Source organism: Talpa occidentalis, unplaced genomic scaffold (assembly GCF_014898055.3).
Source record: "Talpa occidentalis isolate TD23 unplaced genomic scaffold, MPIMG_talOcc4v2.1 talOcc4.5, whole genome shotgun sequence".
Lineage (NCBI taxonomy): Eukaryota > Metazoa > Chordata > Mammalia > Eulipotyphla > Talpidae > Talpa > Talpa occidentalis.
The window spans coordinates 132,712,331-132,731,198 of NW_023604861.1; the positions used below are offsets into that span (position 1 = coordinate 132,712,331).

General features: G+C 43.9%; 1 protein-coding gene across 3 annotated transcripts in view; it reads left to right on the plus strand.

Moving 5' to 3' along the window:
• CYRIA (CYFIP related Rac1 interactor A) overlaps positions 1 to 18,868 on the plus strand; it is a 90,837-nt gene that overhangs the window by 57,377 nt on the left and 14,592 nt on the right. For all 3 annotated transcript variants that reach the window (XM_037528491.2, XM_037528494.2, XM_037528496.1), the window contains one exon: positions 9,202 to 9,281. In XM_037528491.2, coding sequence (XP_037384388.1) covers positions 9,212 to 9,281 — 70 coding nt within the window. In that variant the 5' untranslated portion in view covers positions 9,202 to 9,211. The remainder of the gene's footprint in view (positions 1 to 9,201; positions 9,282 to 18,868) is intronic.

Sequence of the window (18,868 nt, forward strand, 5' to 3'; positions counted from 1 at the left end):
GCTCAGAGAGCGTCTCCTTCCCTTCGATGTCAAGCAGAGCTGACCTGGGCGCTGAGAGATCTGTCCTCCTTGGTGGAGGGCAACCTGATTAAGCATGCCTCATTGCCATCTTGTTACTTTCACCAATAGTAGCAGTAAATGCATTAATGACTCCCCAAGTGTCGGCCAGTCCGTAGGACCCCCCCTTTGGCTTTATCGGTCTTCTTGGTACTTAAATAACTTTTGACACCCCGTACCCCTACCTCTTGACTGCCATATTCACTAGCATTGGAAATCGGGGCCAGACTGGCTGCCATTCCCTAGAAAAGAATCCAATTGTGCCCTCATTTCTTGGAGACTTTTTGCTGCTCTGATATTGATGTTTGGGGAGGAAACTAGCTCCGATGAGCTAATAGTCTATTTTAGAAAACTGAACTCAGATATTGAAAGGACTATTTTAAACCTGCACTTGATCGCTCCGTTCCATCAGGGTCTCTCGGCGTTTTTGTGAGAATTCCCATGGATTGCCTCAGAGTTGGACTCTGGCTGCTTGTATTCCGTGGGGGTTGCCAGGCCCTTTGGAGGGACACCACGGTATTAATGATCGATGAGAATATTCAAGGCGTTTTCCCATTTGAGTGCCATTACTTGTAGTGTTAAAGCATTTTGAAAACACATTTTAGCCATTAACTCATTTTTATTGTCAGATGAAAGTGCTTAATAGACTCACTCCACTTCAGTTTTCCTCCTTGATCTTGGAATGAAATCATCTGCTGGACTTGGGGACGTTCAGCAACAGAGCAGAAACCTCATGACTTCATCGCAGAAGTGGCAGGTGGGGAAGGGGCGTCCAGCCCAGCCCAGCTACCCGCACCCCTCACCTGGGCTGGCAACCTGGTCAGGCTCCCAGGATTGATAACCAGAGCCCTTTCATTCCCTGAGTGCGTCTTGCCCAAGGAAAACGGGTTTTTATATCATTTAAGAAATAGACCTGGACATTACTTGAGAAGTGTACTTTAGGGCACCTGTTTTGTGATATAGGCTGATGGTTACAGGTTTTGCTTGTAGTTGAAAATAAGCCAGTCATGTCAATATCACACAGGGAGCTCCAGGAGGAAGGGTCTTTGAATTGCATGGATAGCAGACCTATCAGGCTGTGACTTTTCCTCCGGGAAGCCTTCCTGGATGCCGCTGATAGTTCCCAGGACACAAGCCAGAGGGGCTGCTTTCTTGGGGGGTGGGGGTGGAGCGTCTGTAAGGCTCTGGTGTCACTGGCAGCAGCTGTCATCTGACTACTGCCATGATCTCTCCCACTCTGACCCTTTGACCCTTGCTGAACAGGTGGAAAGGAAGATGGTCTTAATAGCCCCCCTGAAGTCACAGTCGGTCCCTCCAAACATTCCTAAGGATGCCCTGGACTGCTTTCCTCTCCATTCCACTGGGGAAACATCGGGCCCTGTTGTTGTCAGGAGTCAGACTGGAGTCAGACTATGGTGAACCTGGCCAGGCAGGTAGCAAGATGGAGCAGGCACCCTGGCTGAGGGCAGACACAGGACCCCGGAACTCTGCCCCACGTCCGGACTGGCCGCTGACCAGCTTAGCAGCTCCTGAAACTTTGAGTTTTATAAACTAATTAAATTTCCAAATAAACTTGGGGATTTACGTTGAAACTATCATCGTTTTGTAAGATAAAAACACTAACATAAAAAAGTATTTCCATAACTGTACTTTTTTTAAAAAAAGATTTATTTATTTATGGATACAAGAGCTGGGGTACAGGCCAGAGGTGTGGGGGGTGAGAGGATTCACCAGAGACAGAGTGGGGAGCAGAACAGGCAGATCGACTGAAATACAGTGCTGAGGGGAGCAGCGGGGAGAGGAGAGGTCTGCTGCACCATGTGGGTAGCTCCCTGGCCAGCTGGGGGATTGAACTTGTGCTGCAGAGACTGTGGATAGCTTGACAGTGCTGAGACTTAACTCTTTGCCCCACCAGGGAGGCCCCATGATCTTCCTTTATGAATGACCTGGGGAACGCATGTCGTTGCTCTCCATGCCGGCAGGCATAGGACACGGTAATCAAAGTATGTTAGGGGGCAGTGAGGAGCAGAGCTCCTTAAAGGAAGTGTGTTTTGTTTTGTTGGAGGTGGGTTAAAGGGTAGAGAGGACTCAGGAGATTCCTCCCCAAGGCCCTGATTCCCAAACTCATACCTGGAAAGGAATGCTGGGATGGGGAGGGGGCGCAGGGGCAGTCAGTGCCAGGAGCAGTGCTTAGAGCTCCAGTGGAATTGGATTCCAGACCCTATTCTGCACTGGTGGGCCTGAGCAAGTCTCTAATCTCAAAAATGGTTTCTTTATCTCTAAAATTGGGATCATCACAGTTCTTACGGTTCTTATGGTTCATCACAGTTCTTGTGGTTGTGCTGAAAATTAAACATGAACATCTCGCATCGCTGTGACCTGCAGAGCATTTAAAAATGTAAGCTGTGGCTGTAATCTGAAACAGGAGCAACAAGCACAAGAGAGGGTGGGATGCGGGAGAGCACAGGGCGTGGAGGGGAGCAGGGAGGAGGAGAGGGGGCAGAGGAGCTGAGCTGGCGACGCCTGGCTTTGTGTGCCCAGCACACACACGAGTGCATTTTATCCACCAGGCACTGGGGAGCCACAGACGCACAGGAGACAAGGGAATGACATCATCAGGGGAGTGTGAATGGCAGGGCAGCCAGGCTGCAGCCAAGGAAATGGGCTTGGACGCCATCTGCAGGGTGCAGGCCAGCCCTGTTGCTGGTGGAATAAGGATCCTCAAGGTGGGGACAATGTCAGGAACCCCCAGTGTGGAGGCCCTTGACCCGGAGCTGTGAGCACGCTGCGGTGATGTTCTGGGGAGACCTCCTGACGTGGAACAGGAGCCCACTGGTGGCAGAGGACAGGCGGCTTGTACTTTAAAAAATGGACGGAGCGTGCTTGAGACAGAGACCTCCATTCCGGTCTCTTCTTCGGCCCTAATGGATTGCTAAGTGCTTTTTTGTAAAATAGGCACTTTGCAGAGACGATCCTCGTGTAGAATGTGTTCTGATGACAGTTGGGAACCCAGAGCAGGAAGTCCCGGTGGTGCCAGGTCCCTCATCTCCACACTAGGGCATGTCCGCCCTTGGCCTCCCCGAGCCTGTTCTTTTTGGGGCCACTTTGGTAGAGTCTTCTTCAATCGTGTGTCTGTTTTCCTTGGACTTTTGCTATATGTGTGGCAAGAGCCAAAGACACTTGTCTTTAAAATTGCCATTTTTGTTGATTTCTTGAGCATTTACAGAATGACCTTGCTCTTCTGTTTTCAAAAACATTTTAAACAAAGGCTTGGGGTTTTCGTGTTGAAAACCCCTGTAGTTATCTGAAGCGTCTGACCTCTGATTATCACAAAGTGACATGGATGTTGTCCTTTTAAACATTTAGTTTTATTTCACAAGCATTTATATGCATTTTTCAGTCAGCTTTTATATTGAATTCTGATAAATCTGAGTGCCCTAATCCCTAAAATATGTATCTTCCTCCTAGAAATGTTTTGAATGAAATAAGAGAATGTATCTAGAATACAGGGTTTGGCACATGGAAAGATATCTTGCTGTGCTAGCTATTAATACCTTTAAATATTAATACCTTTAAATATTAATACCTTTTAATATTTATATGAATATAGTTAAAGCAGTTTGCATAAAGAATTATGGATCTTTGGAAACCAAGCCTGAAAGATAAAGAAAAATGCAACGTATATGTTCTTGGGGAGGTTACATTTCTTTGTTCCTTGAATATCTTTTTTTTTTAAGTTCTCCTTCATTTTTTTAACTTTTTTTAAGATTTACTTTATTCATTTATGCACATAAGAACTGGGGTGTAGGTCAGAGGTGCAGGGGGGAGTGAGAGGATTCACCAGAGACAGAGTGGGGAGCAGAACAGGCGAATCGACTGAAATGCACTGCTGAGGGGAGCAGCAGGTGAGACAGGAGAGGTCTGCTGTGCCATGTGGGTAGCTCCCTGGCTGGGATTGAACTCGTGCTGCAGTGGCTGGCAATAGTTTGATAGTGCTGACACTTGACCCCTGCACCCCTAGGGAGGCCAGATTCCTTAAATATCTTAAACCATAAAATGAGTAATAATGTTGAATATAGCTAATATTTGCACATCTTACAGGAAACACAGTGCTTTCACACTCACTTCACACAGTCCTTGCAGAGGATATTATGATGTGCTCGTAGCCCAGATGAGGAACCCCAGACTCACAGCTAAAGTGATTTCTTCCAGAATGTTGGGAGAGTTTGGTGGCGCAGCGTTTAACCCTCTTCCCTGTGCTCTCGCGCGTTCACTCTTACCCTTGAGACATGGCCACATTTTGCTCTCTCTCCTCTGTGCTCCTCAGATTACACCTTAATCTTCATCAGTAAATTCCAGCTTGTAACACAAGAGCAAACGGCCAGCAGATGGCCCAAGCCACCACGCCTGGGCTCCATGGCCCAGATGCCCATCCACCTCCACGCTGGTGGATACGAGGCAGTCCCAGCAAATTCACTGTGGAGGAAGACAGGCGCCTCCAAGATCACATGAATAAAGAGGACCAGCTTCAGGTGTCGTCTTCTGAAGCAGGAAACATCTCAACTAAGAGAATCAGAGAGTGTTTGCAGGGCCCTTTCCTCCCTGGGGACTTCCTGAGGATACCAACTGCTGGACACTGTCCTGTCTGTCCATCTGGCAGCTGAGACCTTGAACCACCTGCAACGCCCCTACCAGACCCTCCAAAGGAGTGAATTCAGGTCTCGCTGCACTCACACCGTGGCTGTGTCACGAAGATGCCAACGGAGTCCATGTGCGCGTGTGTGCATGTGCACGTGCAAGTGTGTGCCTATGTGGTTCGAGCAAGTCTAATCTTGACAATACAGACCACAAGCTGATTTTCAGAGCAAACATGCTCCACATGTTACTGCTTGAGTGTGTTTATACCTGGAGTTCCTCGTACCTTCCTCCTGTGTGACTTGTGTGTCTAGTATCTTAGCGCCTTTGCACACACATTTCTTTACTTTTCTCCTTCCGGTTGGCTCCTCTCCCTCCTTTATTATTGGGAGACCTTTCTTCTCCCTTGACCTTACATAAGCACCTTCTTTACCTGTAGAAATTGCCAAGAATCATGGCAGGGCCACCGCCAAACCTTAATGACCTCCTTAAGATTTTCCCAGGGGCTTCTGGGCTCCTGCTGGGCGCCACGAGAGGGGGGAAAGTGAAAAACATCCCTGGCCTCCCTTGGGACGCGTGCTTTAGGCTGTGGCCATGGAACACGAATGAAACCTGGATGCCAGCGCCCCAGGTGGCCCAGTGCAGGCCTCGGCGGCCCGCGGCTTCCAGAGCCCCAGCGGGCTGTGAGGCAGGCTGTGCCCACGTCTCAGACACTCAGTACGGGCTCGGCTGGACTTTCTCCATCTCTCCTCCCTCCACCTGTCCTCTCTGAGGCCGGAGGGGCTTTGTCTTTTTGTCTCAGCTCTCTCGTGGTCAAGATGACCCTTTCTTCTCTCTTTTGCATCTAAAACAGCAGCCCTTCTCCAGTGTACCCTGCTTGCTTTTATTTTCTGAACTCCAAATCTTGGCAGAGACCGCTTTCTCTCCTCCGCTTTGGTTGTCAAGTTCAAATTGATACGTCATCTGCAGCCCGTGGGAAAACCCACGTCCTAGATGCTCACTCGGGCCTCCCCCTTCATCTGACTCTCCTGCTGTCACCCTTCCTTCCTGCACTGCTGTTATGTCAGTATTTCCACTTGCTGATGGTGGAGAAGACTTATTCTACATCCTTTTATTGGACAGGAGAGAATATTAGAAACAGTCTTCATGTTAATTACCTGAGTCATCTCCCTATCAGTGAGGGGCCTTCCCAAATGGAATCCTGGGTGCTTTCAAAAACAACCCTGGTGTGTGAGATGGTCATGCACTCTGCAGACCTGAAGCCAGTCATCAGGCCTGTGAATTTTTTTTTAAAGATTTATTTATTCATGCATACAAGAACTGGGGTATCGGCCAGAGGCGCGGGAGGGTGAGAGGATTCACCAGAGACAGAGCGGAGAGCAGAACAGGTGGGTTTACCGAAGTACACTGCTGAGGGGAGCAGCGGGTGAGACAGGAGTGGTCTGCCGTGCCATGTGGGTTGCTCCCTGGCTGGAGATTGAACTCGTGCTACAGAGGCTGCGGATTGCTTCATAGTGCTGTGCTTAACCTGTTGTGCCACCAGGGAGGCCCAGGTCTGTGAATTCTTTTTTTTCTAAGATTTATTTATTTGTGCATACAAGAGCTGGGGTACAGGCCAGAGATGGGGCGTGAGAGGAGTCACCAGAGACAGAGTGGGGAACAGAACAGGCAGACTGACTGAATCACTGCTGAGGGAAGCAGTGGGTGAGGTAGGAGAGGTCTGCTCATGCTGCAGAGGCTGCGGATTGCTTTATAGTGCGGTGCTGAACCCCTTGCGCCACCAGGAAGGCCCTGTGAATTCTTTTTGATCTTGCAGGGAAGCCATCGAGCATCAAATCTTTTCACCATAAATCGTTCTGCCCTTTTTTAAGGGGCTTGAGTGGAATCACAAGGCTTCCAGGTCCCATGGGACTGGACCTAACCCTGAAAACTACTTAATGCCCACAGTATGGTTTCAGACAGTCTCTGTCTGGGATGGAAGCACCTAGAACACCAGCTCATTGGCCTTGGGGGTTGTTAGAGTCATGTTTCCAAAAATTTGACCAGATCAATCAACCAGCTTAAATAACCTCTTGAACAGATAGAATTCGACTACCGGCTCAGTATTTGCTGTATTTCCACATTTGTTCCAGTCTGTTACTAATTTTAAGGACTTGACATATTTCCCACCCAGGCTGTCTGACAGTGAAATCATGCATGAGGCAGGGGTTTAGGAGAAAGCTAAATCCATCCAGGTCTCTTGTGACACGTTAATAGCATGAAACGAGAGAAATCACAAATACTTGACTTCTAGGAAGGCATTTTCTATGAAAGTTTGGGCTCCTTCTAAACAGTGGATTCATCTTCCTGCAAGAAATACCTGCAGGTCTGAACTGGAACTGTTCATTAACCAGAAGCGGATTCTTTCTACTCTTGGTGGGTCTAAGAGCTTTGCCCAGGGGCAGTCTTGGGCTTGAAGTCCCAAGCTTTAATTTGGTAGCACCTCCATCATATTAGGCTCTGCTCAAAAATATATTAAAAAGAAATATGTATAAAGGCAAGAGAAGAATGGCAGAAGAACAGGGAAGAGTCTTTTGAAGAGAGAAGTGTGAGTTTGCCTCCCATTGTGTGTGTGTGTGTGAGTGTGTGTGTGTGCTTAAATACATGTGTGTACACAGGTATAACCCAACATTCATTTCCTCAAGACAGGAGAGTTTTGAGAAGTACCTAGTCCAATCTCTGCCCACACATAACTCATTTTTTCAATATTTTTAAGGTCGGATATGGCACATTTCCATTTAAACACCACCAGTGACAGGGAGCTCACTACTTCACAACCCCCATCATTCAATATTCAGACAACCGTTTTCCTGACATTGAACAAAGACCTTCTTTGTTATTTTCTCATTCATCCTTGTTTTCTTCCTGCTAGCTGCATGCCAACTATCTGTTCCACAGGATAACCCTAAATAAGTATTTGAAGCCTGTCCTGGTAGTCACAGGGACGGTTTGGTTAATTACCTTCCTCGCCATGGATAGTGCTGTGCTAATCATCCTCCTTGTTTGTATCATTAATCTTTGTGACTTGATGAAATAGATGTTTTTTGAAAAATCACTTTACATATGAAGGAATTGAGGTTTAGGAGGTGGAAGAGCATGCCCTGGATGAGGGAGCTAACAAGAAACCTCTAGAACACTTGGGCTCCCTAAATGGTGTCCTCTGTAGTAGCCTTGGGAGCCGTAGCTCCATGGCACCTGCAAGAGTGTGTGCTTCTCAAGATGGGATTATGGAGAGCAGGCGACGCCATCTCTGCTGCCCAGGGACTGCTTGTTGCTTCCATAGACAGAGTCATCCTTTGAGTGTTACCTTCTTTCTCTCACCATGTCGTTCTCATAGTGGCTTGTTTTTAAAAAGCCCTGTCTCAGCATAAACATGGTGGGAAGGCCACACAAAGAAAACTGCAGTCCTGCAGTCCTGCAGTCCTGCAGTCCTGCACTGGATCTTACTGATCCAGTGATTTTTCAAATGCATCCTTTGCATGCTGAGGCATCTGAGTCCGGAGCTAGAAGGAGGCCTTCCCAAGAGTGTCACTCCATCGCGGCTCCGTGAAGTCGCAACCCGTGAATGATGCATGAGTGGCGCCCTGAAGACTGTTCAGTGTCTAGACTAGAGATTTTGCTTTAAGTCATACCTGTGTTTTCCCTATTCTTTTTAGGTTGCGTTTGCAGATATGTAACAAATTTGTATTTCTCTGCGTATTTGATTCACCTTTGCAAATAGGCTGTAATTTCTTTGAGGAAACTTTCTGGAGACAAGACCTTTTCATTTTGACACTTCCTGGAGTACTCAATCTCATCTTCATTGCAATCTCAAATTACAGGAGCTGCTGACTGACTAGGAGTCAGACCTCTGGGAAGTGTCACCATCTGTGCTGTCCAAGAAGGGCCTCTGGGACTGGGAATCTGTGTTCTCTTAACTCTTTTCCTCTTCATCACGCCCTCGCTCCTGTGCCTTTCATTGACATGGTATGTTCTCATGTCGATGGAAAGGAACTAAAGCAAAGCTGAAATATTAATTGTAAGGGTTTACCCCTAAACCCTTCTCGTGGAACAGAAAAGGATATGCATTGTAGGAATATACCTAAATCCTGCCTCCTATAACTAAAATACCTGATTCTTCCAATAGAACATTCTTTGGCTAATTTCCTTTACAGTGAATGAGATACAAGAGGCAAGTGAACTCTCCAGAGGGAGTTTACAACACCTTTCTCATTGTCATATTATGTATGGTTTAGGCCAGAAGTGCCCAATGTAGAGACCCAGCTCCACGCAGAGACATGCCTACTGGTTCAGGGACATTGTTGCTAAGTTATTGCTCACCTCTGGCTACGGAAATGCTCTCTGGCTGGTCCTCAGAGGTGCCAACAGGGAGCCTGGTGGTGTTTGCTCCAGTTAGTCACTGCGCCAGCCCCTTAGGATGTCTATTTATTTACACTGCTAATGGCATGTGGTTTGTGTCGCCCCTCCTAGGTTTGCTGGCATGGGAAACCTGCTCAAAGTCCTAACCAGAGAAATTGAAAACTATCCACACTTTTTCCTGGATTTTGAAAGTAAGTTCCAAAAATGAAAAGATAATTGTGGAAGTTTTTCACTTTGTTATAACTTGTTGATGGGGAAATTAATAGCATAAAGATTTTATAGGATACTAAAACTAAATCCAAATGTTGCCATGCATTTCTTTCTGAATCTTTCAACAATCATGATTCCTTCTTTCTTTTCCTATTTTTAAAGAAATGCAATATGTATATGTATTGATCTTTGTTGTTATTGTTAAAATGAATTTTTATAATAATGTCAAAGAATGTTTCAAAGTAAGTTTTCTATTATCCTGTAACCCTATTTACAGTAAACTTGCATTTTTTTAAGATTTATTTTATTTATTTATGCATACAAGAGCTGGGGTGCAGGCCAGAGGTGGGGGAGGGTAAGAGGATTCACCCGATACAGAGTGGGGAGCATAACAGGCTGATCTACTGAAATACACTGCTGAGGGGAGAAGTGGGGAGACAGGAAATGTCTGCTGCGCCATGTGGGTCAGCTCCCTGGCTGGGGATTGAAGTTGTGCTGCAGTGGCTGCCCCTAGCTTCATAGTGCTGAGACCTAACCCCCTGTGCCACCAGGGAGACCCTACTACTGCATTTTTAATTGGTCCCTTCCACTTCTTGTCACATACATCATCCCGCTCAGCATATACGAAGGCCCAAACACAATTAAGTACCCTGCTCTCTCACCTCTGCAGGGACATGTAACCACCAGGGAATTGCATGTCTGCTCTTCATTGGAAAACCCCAACTCCACATGCACCTCCCTGCTGTCCACAAATGTCTGCCAGGCAGGCATGGTGGCCTTGTTGCCTGTGTGGCTGTTCTTGGATTCTTGACTTTCTGTGCTTCCACAAAGAACAGTGTTGAGTTCTTTGCAAAGTCTAATTTTAAAAGCCTGTAAGGTGGTGAAAGTAAAATGTGCAGAGATATAAAGCAGTGGTTTTCAGATGTCTGCAGCACCAGATGGCCGAGGCTGTAGCTTAGGGGGCCCCTTGCCCCCCAACACTGAGGTAGAGTGGTCGCTCCCCCTTTCTCTTAGAGCCTGAATATATTTGTCTGCTTGTCTTGCACTTTGGATACTCTTTAAAGAAAGGTTAGGACAGCTAAAGAGAACATTGAAAAATCTTGAATTCTGCTGATGACTTATGATTGTATTGGTCTCAGAGAATGCACCTGTGTGTATGTAAATACAATAGGTCCATATGTAGAATATAATTTCCTTAAGAGGAGTAGTGTGGACAGGACCCTCTTATCTGGTTGCTTATGACTAAGACTAGAACAATAATGTTTATTGAAGATAGTATGAAAATCCTATGGATTTCCCCACCCATCTCAAGGAAAAGATTAAAGTTTCTTTACTGAAACTGAGAAGGTAGATACCTGGACTGAAGTCACCCAGGGAGTGGTAGGGAGCTGAGGTGGGAACACAGGTCTTTGTGGCTTTTCTCCTACTTGCTTCCTGGAAGTGCTCCTCATGCCTAGCTTTCTAGATGCGCCCTCACCTGAGAGGGACATATGAGATGTCTGCAAACTAAGACATCTCATAGAAAAAAATAATTTGTTTCTTGATTCTGAAAATCACATTTCTTAAAGTTGGTTTTCCAGAAAGAATGATGATAGACTAGAACGCTGTGGTTATGATTTCCCCTTGAGTCTGTAGCTTCATGCTCAAGACCGAAACGGTATATTGAGTGTGGTTATGAGCATCTGTGTAAGCCAGACAACACCAGGGAGACAGCACTAACAAGAGCAATCACTATTAACAATTCGGCCTAGTGCGGAGGGCAGGAAAAGCACACAGCTCAAGACCAAGTAAAACAAGACTCTTTAGAGGGGTATGGCACAGATTAAATACTGAGAGACAGTGTGCATCTAATTTCTGGGAATGGAAGGCTATAGAAGGAAAGGAAATCTTTTAGTAAGAGGTGGCATTTGGAATGAGTATGAAAAAATGAGTGGTCTTTTTACAAATATAGGTGAGGAGATGATTTCTCCAACAGGTGGAAATTGAGAGGTAGGATAAGGAAGGGCATGTTTGAAAAATGGAAAGTGGTACAAGTTAGAGAGAGTGCTGAATACTGTTAGAAAGGGAATGGTGCTAAAATGGAAGGCTGACTTGTGTTAGACCACAGCAAGTGCAGAAGCTCAGGACTGGAGGTCCATTATCAGGGCTCATCTCCAAAGAGAAGATGAAATTCCAGAGGGGAAGCTAGAAAGCAAGAAAGAGCTGAGCAGTTGGGAACTTGAGGTGTGCTTATGCTTACAGAAAAATGAGTAGTTAGAGGATCCAGGAGGGAAAATACCTTGCAGAGGGAAGAGGACATCTAGCTGAATGAGATTCCCCATGGCAGGGCCTGGGCTCGGCTCAGGTTTGTAACCCATCCCTTAGCCTTGTGTGGGGCATGATGTACTGGGCACTGGACAAGCCTTGGTAAAAGACGCTGGCCATGAGAAGGAGCAGAATAGAACAGACTAGATCCAGACATTCGACATAGTGGAGACTTTCAAGAAGGAGCAAATGCAAATGGATTGAAATCCTTCAGGATGGTCAGGTGTAAGACTTGAAAAGGGGATGACAGATGGGGCAGCTACTGGGAGTCACTGGGTGAATGGATTCAAGAACTATTGTTGTGAATATCAAGGCTGGGTTGCAAAGAGTTAAGGAGTAAACAGTGGCGGGAGGAAGGCAGGCTGAACAGCATGTATCAAGAGCTTAAATGAATTTGGCACCTCTACTTGGAGGGTTGAATATTCTTTTTGAAGTTGGTGATGGCATATAATTGAACTGGGTCAACTAGATATAATTAAGTTGGGTCAAAATATAATACAAAATTAAACACATCTGTCCGTAGGTTTTCTCGTTGCACAGATCGGTTTTAAATTCTCAGGTGACCTTTGCAGTGAGGTCGACACTTCATGCTCACATTTCTGCATAACTACTTAACATCTCTTTCACTGTTATTTTTTCATACCACTACTCTTTTTTCTTTCTCTCTCTCCACCCCTTGTCATGTCTCCATTTCCTCTTTAAAGGCTGGGAGACACAGGGGAAGAAAGAGCAACCAAATCTTGAACTTTGATTTTGGGGACAGTGTATGGAAGATGTAAGTCAGAGGGTCTGCTGGTGAGGGTTCAGTCAGACGCACACATGGCACCCAGGTGGCAGCAGACATCAGCCTCCCGAGGAAGTTGTTCCAGAGATACCCAGACTGAAATGATACTGAGAAACATCCAGTGAATTTTCCTTTTAGATGGTGGCCTGTGCTCACCCCCAAATTCCAATTCAGTAGTCTAATTCTCAAAATCGACTTCTGCAGCCAAGTAAGGCTGGAGCTTTACCCATGTTTGGGACAGGACCACTAACCAAGCAACCTTTTATTTTTTAATTTTTTTAAAATTAATTTTTGTGTAGAAAAACTAGGGTGTAGGCCAGAGATGCAAGGCAGGGGTAGGGGAGTGAGAACATTCACCAGAGGCAGAATAGGCAGATTTACTGAAATACACTGCTGAGGGGAGCAGTAGGTGAGACAGGAGAGGTCTGCTGCGCCATGTGGGTCAGCTCCCTAGCCAGGGATCGAACTCAGGCAGTAGCAGTGATAGTGCTGAGACTTAACCCCTAGGCCACTAGGGAGGCCCCCAAGCAACATTTGAATTCCAAGATCCAGAGCTGAGGTCTCCAGAATTGGTCAGAGCAGGCCCCTTTTAGTTCTTCTTTCCCCACTGTCCCTTGCCAAATAGGAAGTGCAGAGCAAGCTGTAAGTCAGAGCATGATAATTGAGTGACACACTTTCCCAGGCCTTCACAGTGTCTGTCTTAAAGTGGAAGATCTCCAAGACAGGTAGAAGTTTAAGTAGGTTAAAATGTGTGCAAGAGCACCGTGCGTCAATGAAATTATTTCAGCAAACAACTGGATTTATCAAAAGATTCCTTGGGATTCTGAGTACTACTTCTCCAGAAAAGATAAACAAATTGCCAATAAGCACATGAAAAGATGTTCCCTATCTTTAGCCGGCAGGGAAATGCAAATCAAAACCACAGAGAGTTAATAAGAGGTGTGGTGTGGATACGAAGAACACTCATAGACTGCTGGTGGAAATGTAAAACAGTTCAGATGCTTTAGAAAACAATCTGGCAGTTCCCCAAAAGGTTAATCATAGTTACTATATAATCCAATGATTGCACTTCTAGTCATATACCTAAGAGAAAGGAAAATAGATGTCTACACAGATATATGTACTCAAATTTCAAAGCAGCATTATTCAAAGTTGTCCCCAAAGTAGAAACAACCTAAATGTGCATCCAGTCATGAACGGACAAGTAAAATATGGCATGTCCAGTCAATGGAATATTATTGAGCTATAAAAAGAAAAGAAAGATAACTTGAAATCATGCTAAGTAAAAGAAGCCAGTCCAAAAAAACAGATATTGTATGATTCTATTTCTATGAAATATCTAGATGATGCAAATCTATATAAAGTTGGTTAGTGGTTGTCTAACCAGGGGTGGGGGAGGGAGATATGGGGAGCAATTGCTAATGGGTACAAAGATTTTTGAGGGACAAATAGATGTTCTAAAACTGATTTTGTTGGTGGTTGCACAACTATGGCATGATAGTAAGTCTTTGAAATGTACACCTTCAATGGATGAATTATGTGGCATACTCACTCTCGTGAGTTATATCATAATAAAACTGTTACAAGAAAAGATGCTTTTAGAAAATCTGGTTTCCTGCTTCTGGTTAATTCTGACATCATTCCATCAACCCAGAATAGGCAACCGCTCTTCTTGCCTGATTCTGCCACTTTTAAAATTTATTTTTAATCACAGCATAATTTGCAGGCTTTGAAATGCACAGATCTTATATGTACCTTTCAATCAATTTTGACAAATGCCACATCTTTCCAGACATAGAACATTTCCATTGCTCCAGAAAGTTCTAACATGCCCCTTCCCAGTCAGTCCATTCCTCCCTCCTAAATCCCACAGAAACATCATCTACAGATGAGATCTGATTTCTGTATCAAAAAAGTAATTTAGCTCATCTATTTTATTACACCTAATATAAATGGAATCACCCAGTTCTATCTGTTGGGTGGTCAGTTTTTGAGATTTTTGAGATTGTAAGCGTCAGTGGTTTATTCCTCCTTTTACCTTTTGCTGATTACTCTTTTGTTCTCTAGCAAGTGTTTATGAACAGTTGTTGATGATCATGACTAAATCTACTATGAATATTCTCATAGAATTTTTTACCATCATTTCTCTTAGAGAATTCACTAAGAATAGAAATGCTAGGTCATAGGCGAGTAAGAGATAACTTTTCAAGACACTGTCAAAGTTTTCCCAATGGGATGAACTATCTGCCAGTCCTACTAACAATGTAGTTAGCACCAGTTGTCCCACATCTTCTCTGACACTTAGTATTGCCAATCTTTGCTCTTCTAGCTATCCTAGTGGCTGTGGGATGCTGTCTCATTGTGATTTTAATTTGCATTTCTGTGATAACTGATGATATTGAATACTTGTCATGTGCTTATTGGATATTTTCTTATCATTTGTAGGAAATGTTGGCTGAACAAATCTTTTGTCCATTGTTAATTAAGTTGTTATTTTCTTTGTATTTCTGAAATATTGGGGTCCCTTACCGTGTTCTGGAAACCTGAGAGATACACTTCAAATATTTTTACTAAGTCAGTGGTTTGCCTATTTATTTTCTTGATGTTTCCTCATGAACAGAAATTTTAAATTTTGATGAAGTGCCATTATTTTCTGATTCATGAAGGACATAATTGTAATATATAATATACCCTTCTTAAGAAACCATAGCCTGTTCCAAGGTCATAAAAATCTATTATTGTGGGAGGTTAGAATTTTCAACTTTACATTTTGGTCAATGACCCATCCTCAACTAACTGCATATTGTGACAAAGGAGTTAGGTTGAGTTTCCCCTCTGTCATATAAAACTGCTCCAGCACAGGTAGATTGCTTTAATGTTCTTAGAAATCAAGTAACTGCAAAATGGTGGGAGCACTTCTTAACCTTTTGTTCTCTTCTGTTTCTTTCTGATTGCTTTATAGATCCTTTTCACCAAATAACACCAAAGTATAACAAATAAGTCTCAAAGTCAGGAAGAGTAAGTCCTTTAACTTTCCTGTTCACATTCACAATCATATTGACTATTCTAGCTCCTTTACTTTTCTAAATAAATTTTATAATCAGCTTTCAATTTCAACAAGAAAAATTTTCTGGGATATTACTTATAATTACATTAAATCTATACATGAATTTGGGGCACAATTGTCTTCTGTATAATATTGATTTTTTCTTATCTATGAATATGGTCTGCCATTCCATTTATTTAGATATTCTTTAATTTTGCTTAGCAAGGTTTTATAGTTTTTAGAGGCCTTGTATACCTTTTGTTAAATATATCCCTAGGCATTTCCTATTTTGACCATAACAGCTTTTTTTTAAAGCTTAGAAATTGCACAGTCTATTCTCCTCAGCTGTCATTGCTTTTATCTTCACAGTGTGTTTCTTATAAACAACACATACTTGGCCCTAGCTTTATCGGCCACACTGATAATATCTACCTTTCAGTTGGAGCATTTAGTCCATTTACATTTAATTATCATATGTATGTTTAATTGATGTTTGTATTTGAGTCTATCTTGGAGTTGATTTATATTTGCCATATTTGCTCTTTATTTCTCTTGAAATGTTTTCCTACCCTTTTGATTAAATCAAATAATTATTAGTATTCTCTTTTTTCTTTCCTGTTGACTTTTTTGTTATGCTTCTAATGCTTATTTTAGAGATTACAATAAACATCTTTAACTTATTGCGATCTATCTTTGAAATCATAATCATGGCCTGCTTCAGAGTCGCAGTCTTCTGTATTTCTAAAACTCCCAGAAGACTATGACTCTGGAGCAGACCATGATTATGATTTTTTAGAATTTTCAGCTTTACATTTCAGTCGGTGATCCACCCTGAAGTAATAATTGGATTGTTTCATGAAGAATTTAAGAACCTCATTACAGAATCCTTCCAGTCATGAGCCTTCCCTACCTAGTGCTTTTGTCATTGTGTGCTGCATCTTTATCTATAATCTTCTCATTGCAATTTTTAAAAAATTCTTAGTAATGTTTTAAAGGGGTTCGTGTGACTTTTGATAGGTCTTTTACATTTACTGATTTGTTTGTTTGGTCTGAGGCTCTCCATTCCTTCTTACATAACTTGGTCTCTTTGGTATCACCTCTTTAGCCAGAAGAGCTTCCCGAGGAGAGGGCTTGAGTGGCATTTTATGCTTCTGTTGCTATGTGTCTTGTGTCTTATCCAGTACCAGCATAGAGCTGGGCAGAAAGTCTAAGTTTAGCGACTTTGATTTTGATTGATTCTCACCCAGTAATTATATATAGAGCATCTTTTGCATCCTCGCACCAGACGCACCTGCAGAATTGGGGGGGGGGTGGGGACTCGGTGTGGCAGGGAAGTATGGAGGGACAACATAGAGAACATTAGAAGAGCATGACCTTTTCTTCAAGGAGTATGTGATTTCACTGGGGACATGTGATGCTAGCACATTAAAGATGTAACAGTACAGATAGCTGAAAAGAAGCCTAATAGTTAGAACAGAGAGTGAGTGCAGGGCTACCCAGAAGAAGTACAGGTTCTGTGCAGAGCTGAAAAAATGGTTCTTGAAAGAGAGTAACTGAGAAATGATTTTCTTATGCAAAAACCTGACTTTGTAAGCATAAGAAAAATATGACAAACAATAATGATGGTGGGTTTTTTTTTTTTTTAAAGATTTATTTTTATTTATACAAGAACCAGGGTATAGGCCAGTTGCGCGGGAGGGTGAGAGGATTCACCAGAGACAGAGCAGGGAACAGAACAGGCAGACTGACGAAATACACTGCTGAGGGAGCAGCGGGTGAGACAGGAGAGGTCTGCTCGCCATGTGGGTTGCTCCGAGGCCGGTGGGGATCAACTGCAGAGCCTGCAGACAGCTTCACAGTGCTGTGCTCAACCACTTGTGCCACCAGGGAGGCCCCGATGGTGGGGGTTGTTAAGAAGGAAACCATAAAGCCCCAAAGCATGGCCTCTCAGAAAAATTCTGAATATTCTGACCTATTAGTCAGTCCACTGCTCCAGTCCACTGCTGTTCACAGCAAGGGGGTTACCAGTAACTGGCCAATGGATTGTTTATTTGGCTGACACAGACCACTCCTGGCCTCTATTCATTTGTCCTTCTCTGGTGTCCTCACATCTATGAGACGATTCAAAGGGAGCTAGATAATCTTGGGCGAGGAAAGAATGGTATATAAGGGACACTTTTTGGTCACTTTACAAATGAAATGAACAAACCAACAACAGACTAGAACAGAACTGGGAATCCTTTCATTGATGCCAGTTTATTCACAGTGAACCATTAAGAGTGACTTCTCAAATGTCTCACATTTTCATTTGTTAAGTGCTTTTCAATAACATCTTCATTATGACCCCACAGGTCCTACTCCCTATAGGACCATGAGAGCAGGAGACTGGGCCCTTGTTAGTGTCCCTCCCTTTACCAGGAATTAATTTGAGACCCAGAGTGGTGACTTGTTTGCACTGAGGTCTAATATTTAGTGAGTAGCAAAACAGGTAGTGGGACTACATTTCAAAGAGCTCCATTCTTGGGGCTCCTTCGCCTCATAATATCCCAAGGATCCCATCCATGTGCATGAAACAAGGCCTAAAGTGCCTTACCCCTTCCTGTGCTTTGTAAATCCTTGTCTGATCCCTGGGGAAGGGCTCTGGAGCCTGGGGGTGGGGGAAGGATGAACATTCCTCTACAAACTGACATGTCCCCCAGTCACACTTACATCTCCCATCAGACCTTTGAAGTTTTATGTTGTTCTGTAAGCAGTTAGTATTCTGCTGTAAATCATCACCATTTTGTATCCCCAAATGTTAATAATAGATAATTATGTATGTTTCCTTGTTTATCCTGAAGGGGAGAGGGTGGAGGCCTAAGGAAGTGGGTGGGAAAGAAGAGCTATAGATTTAATTTATGGCTTTGGCAAATCCTTTTTGCTGCACCTTTCTTTCCTCCATGTTTATACAGCAGCGGGTGGGATGCGAGATAGGGATATATCCTATTGATGACATGCCAGGGCTTCCTTCAAAGCCAAAGACATCTCCAAATAAATGGTGTCTTCTACTCACATTATCTTGGGTTAATTTGTCTGATTCTCTGTCAGAGTCACATAGAATCCTAAACAGGTTGTTAGAGAAGGTATGTGTCTTCCTGCTGCTGCTGAAGACAGGGTGAGTCCTTGACTGATTTACAAAGATAAGAACACTTTGATTTGACAGCCCAGCTCTGCTTGGAGCCAGGCCCTGGGGTAGTTCCTGGAAGATGCTCCTTCCTGACAAACAGAGCATGGGACCACCTTCCTCTCCATCCCACAGGGAATGCCAAGCATTCCACTGTCAGCCAAGATCCTGGTTCTCCCCGTGAACTCTTCACCTCACTCCAGTGACATCAAAATGCTGACAGTGAATATCTACTGTCACTCGCAAATTGAGCCCAAAGTGGATAAATAGA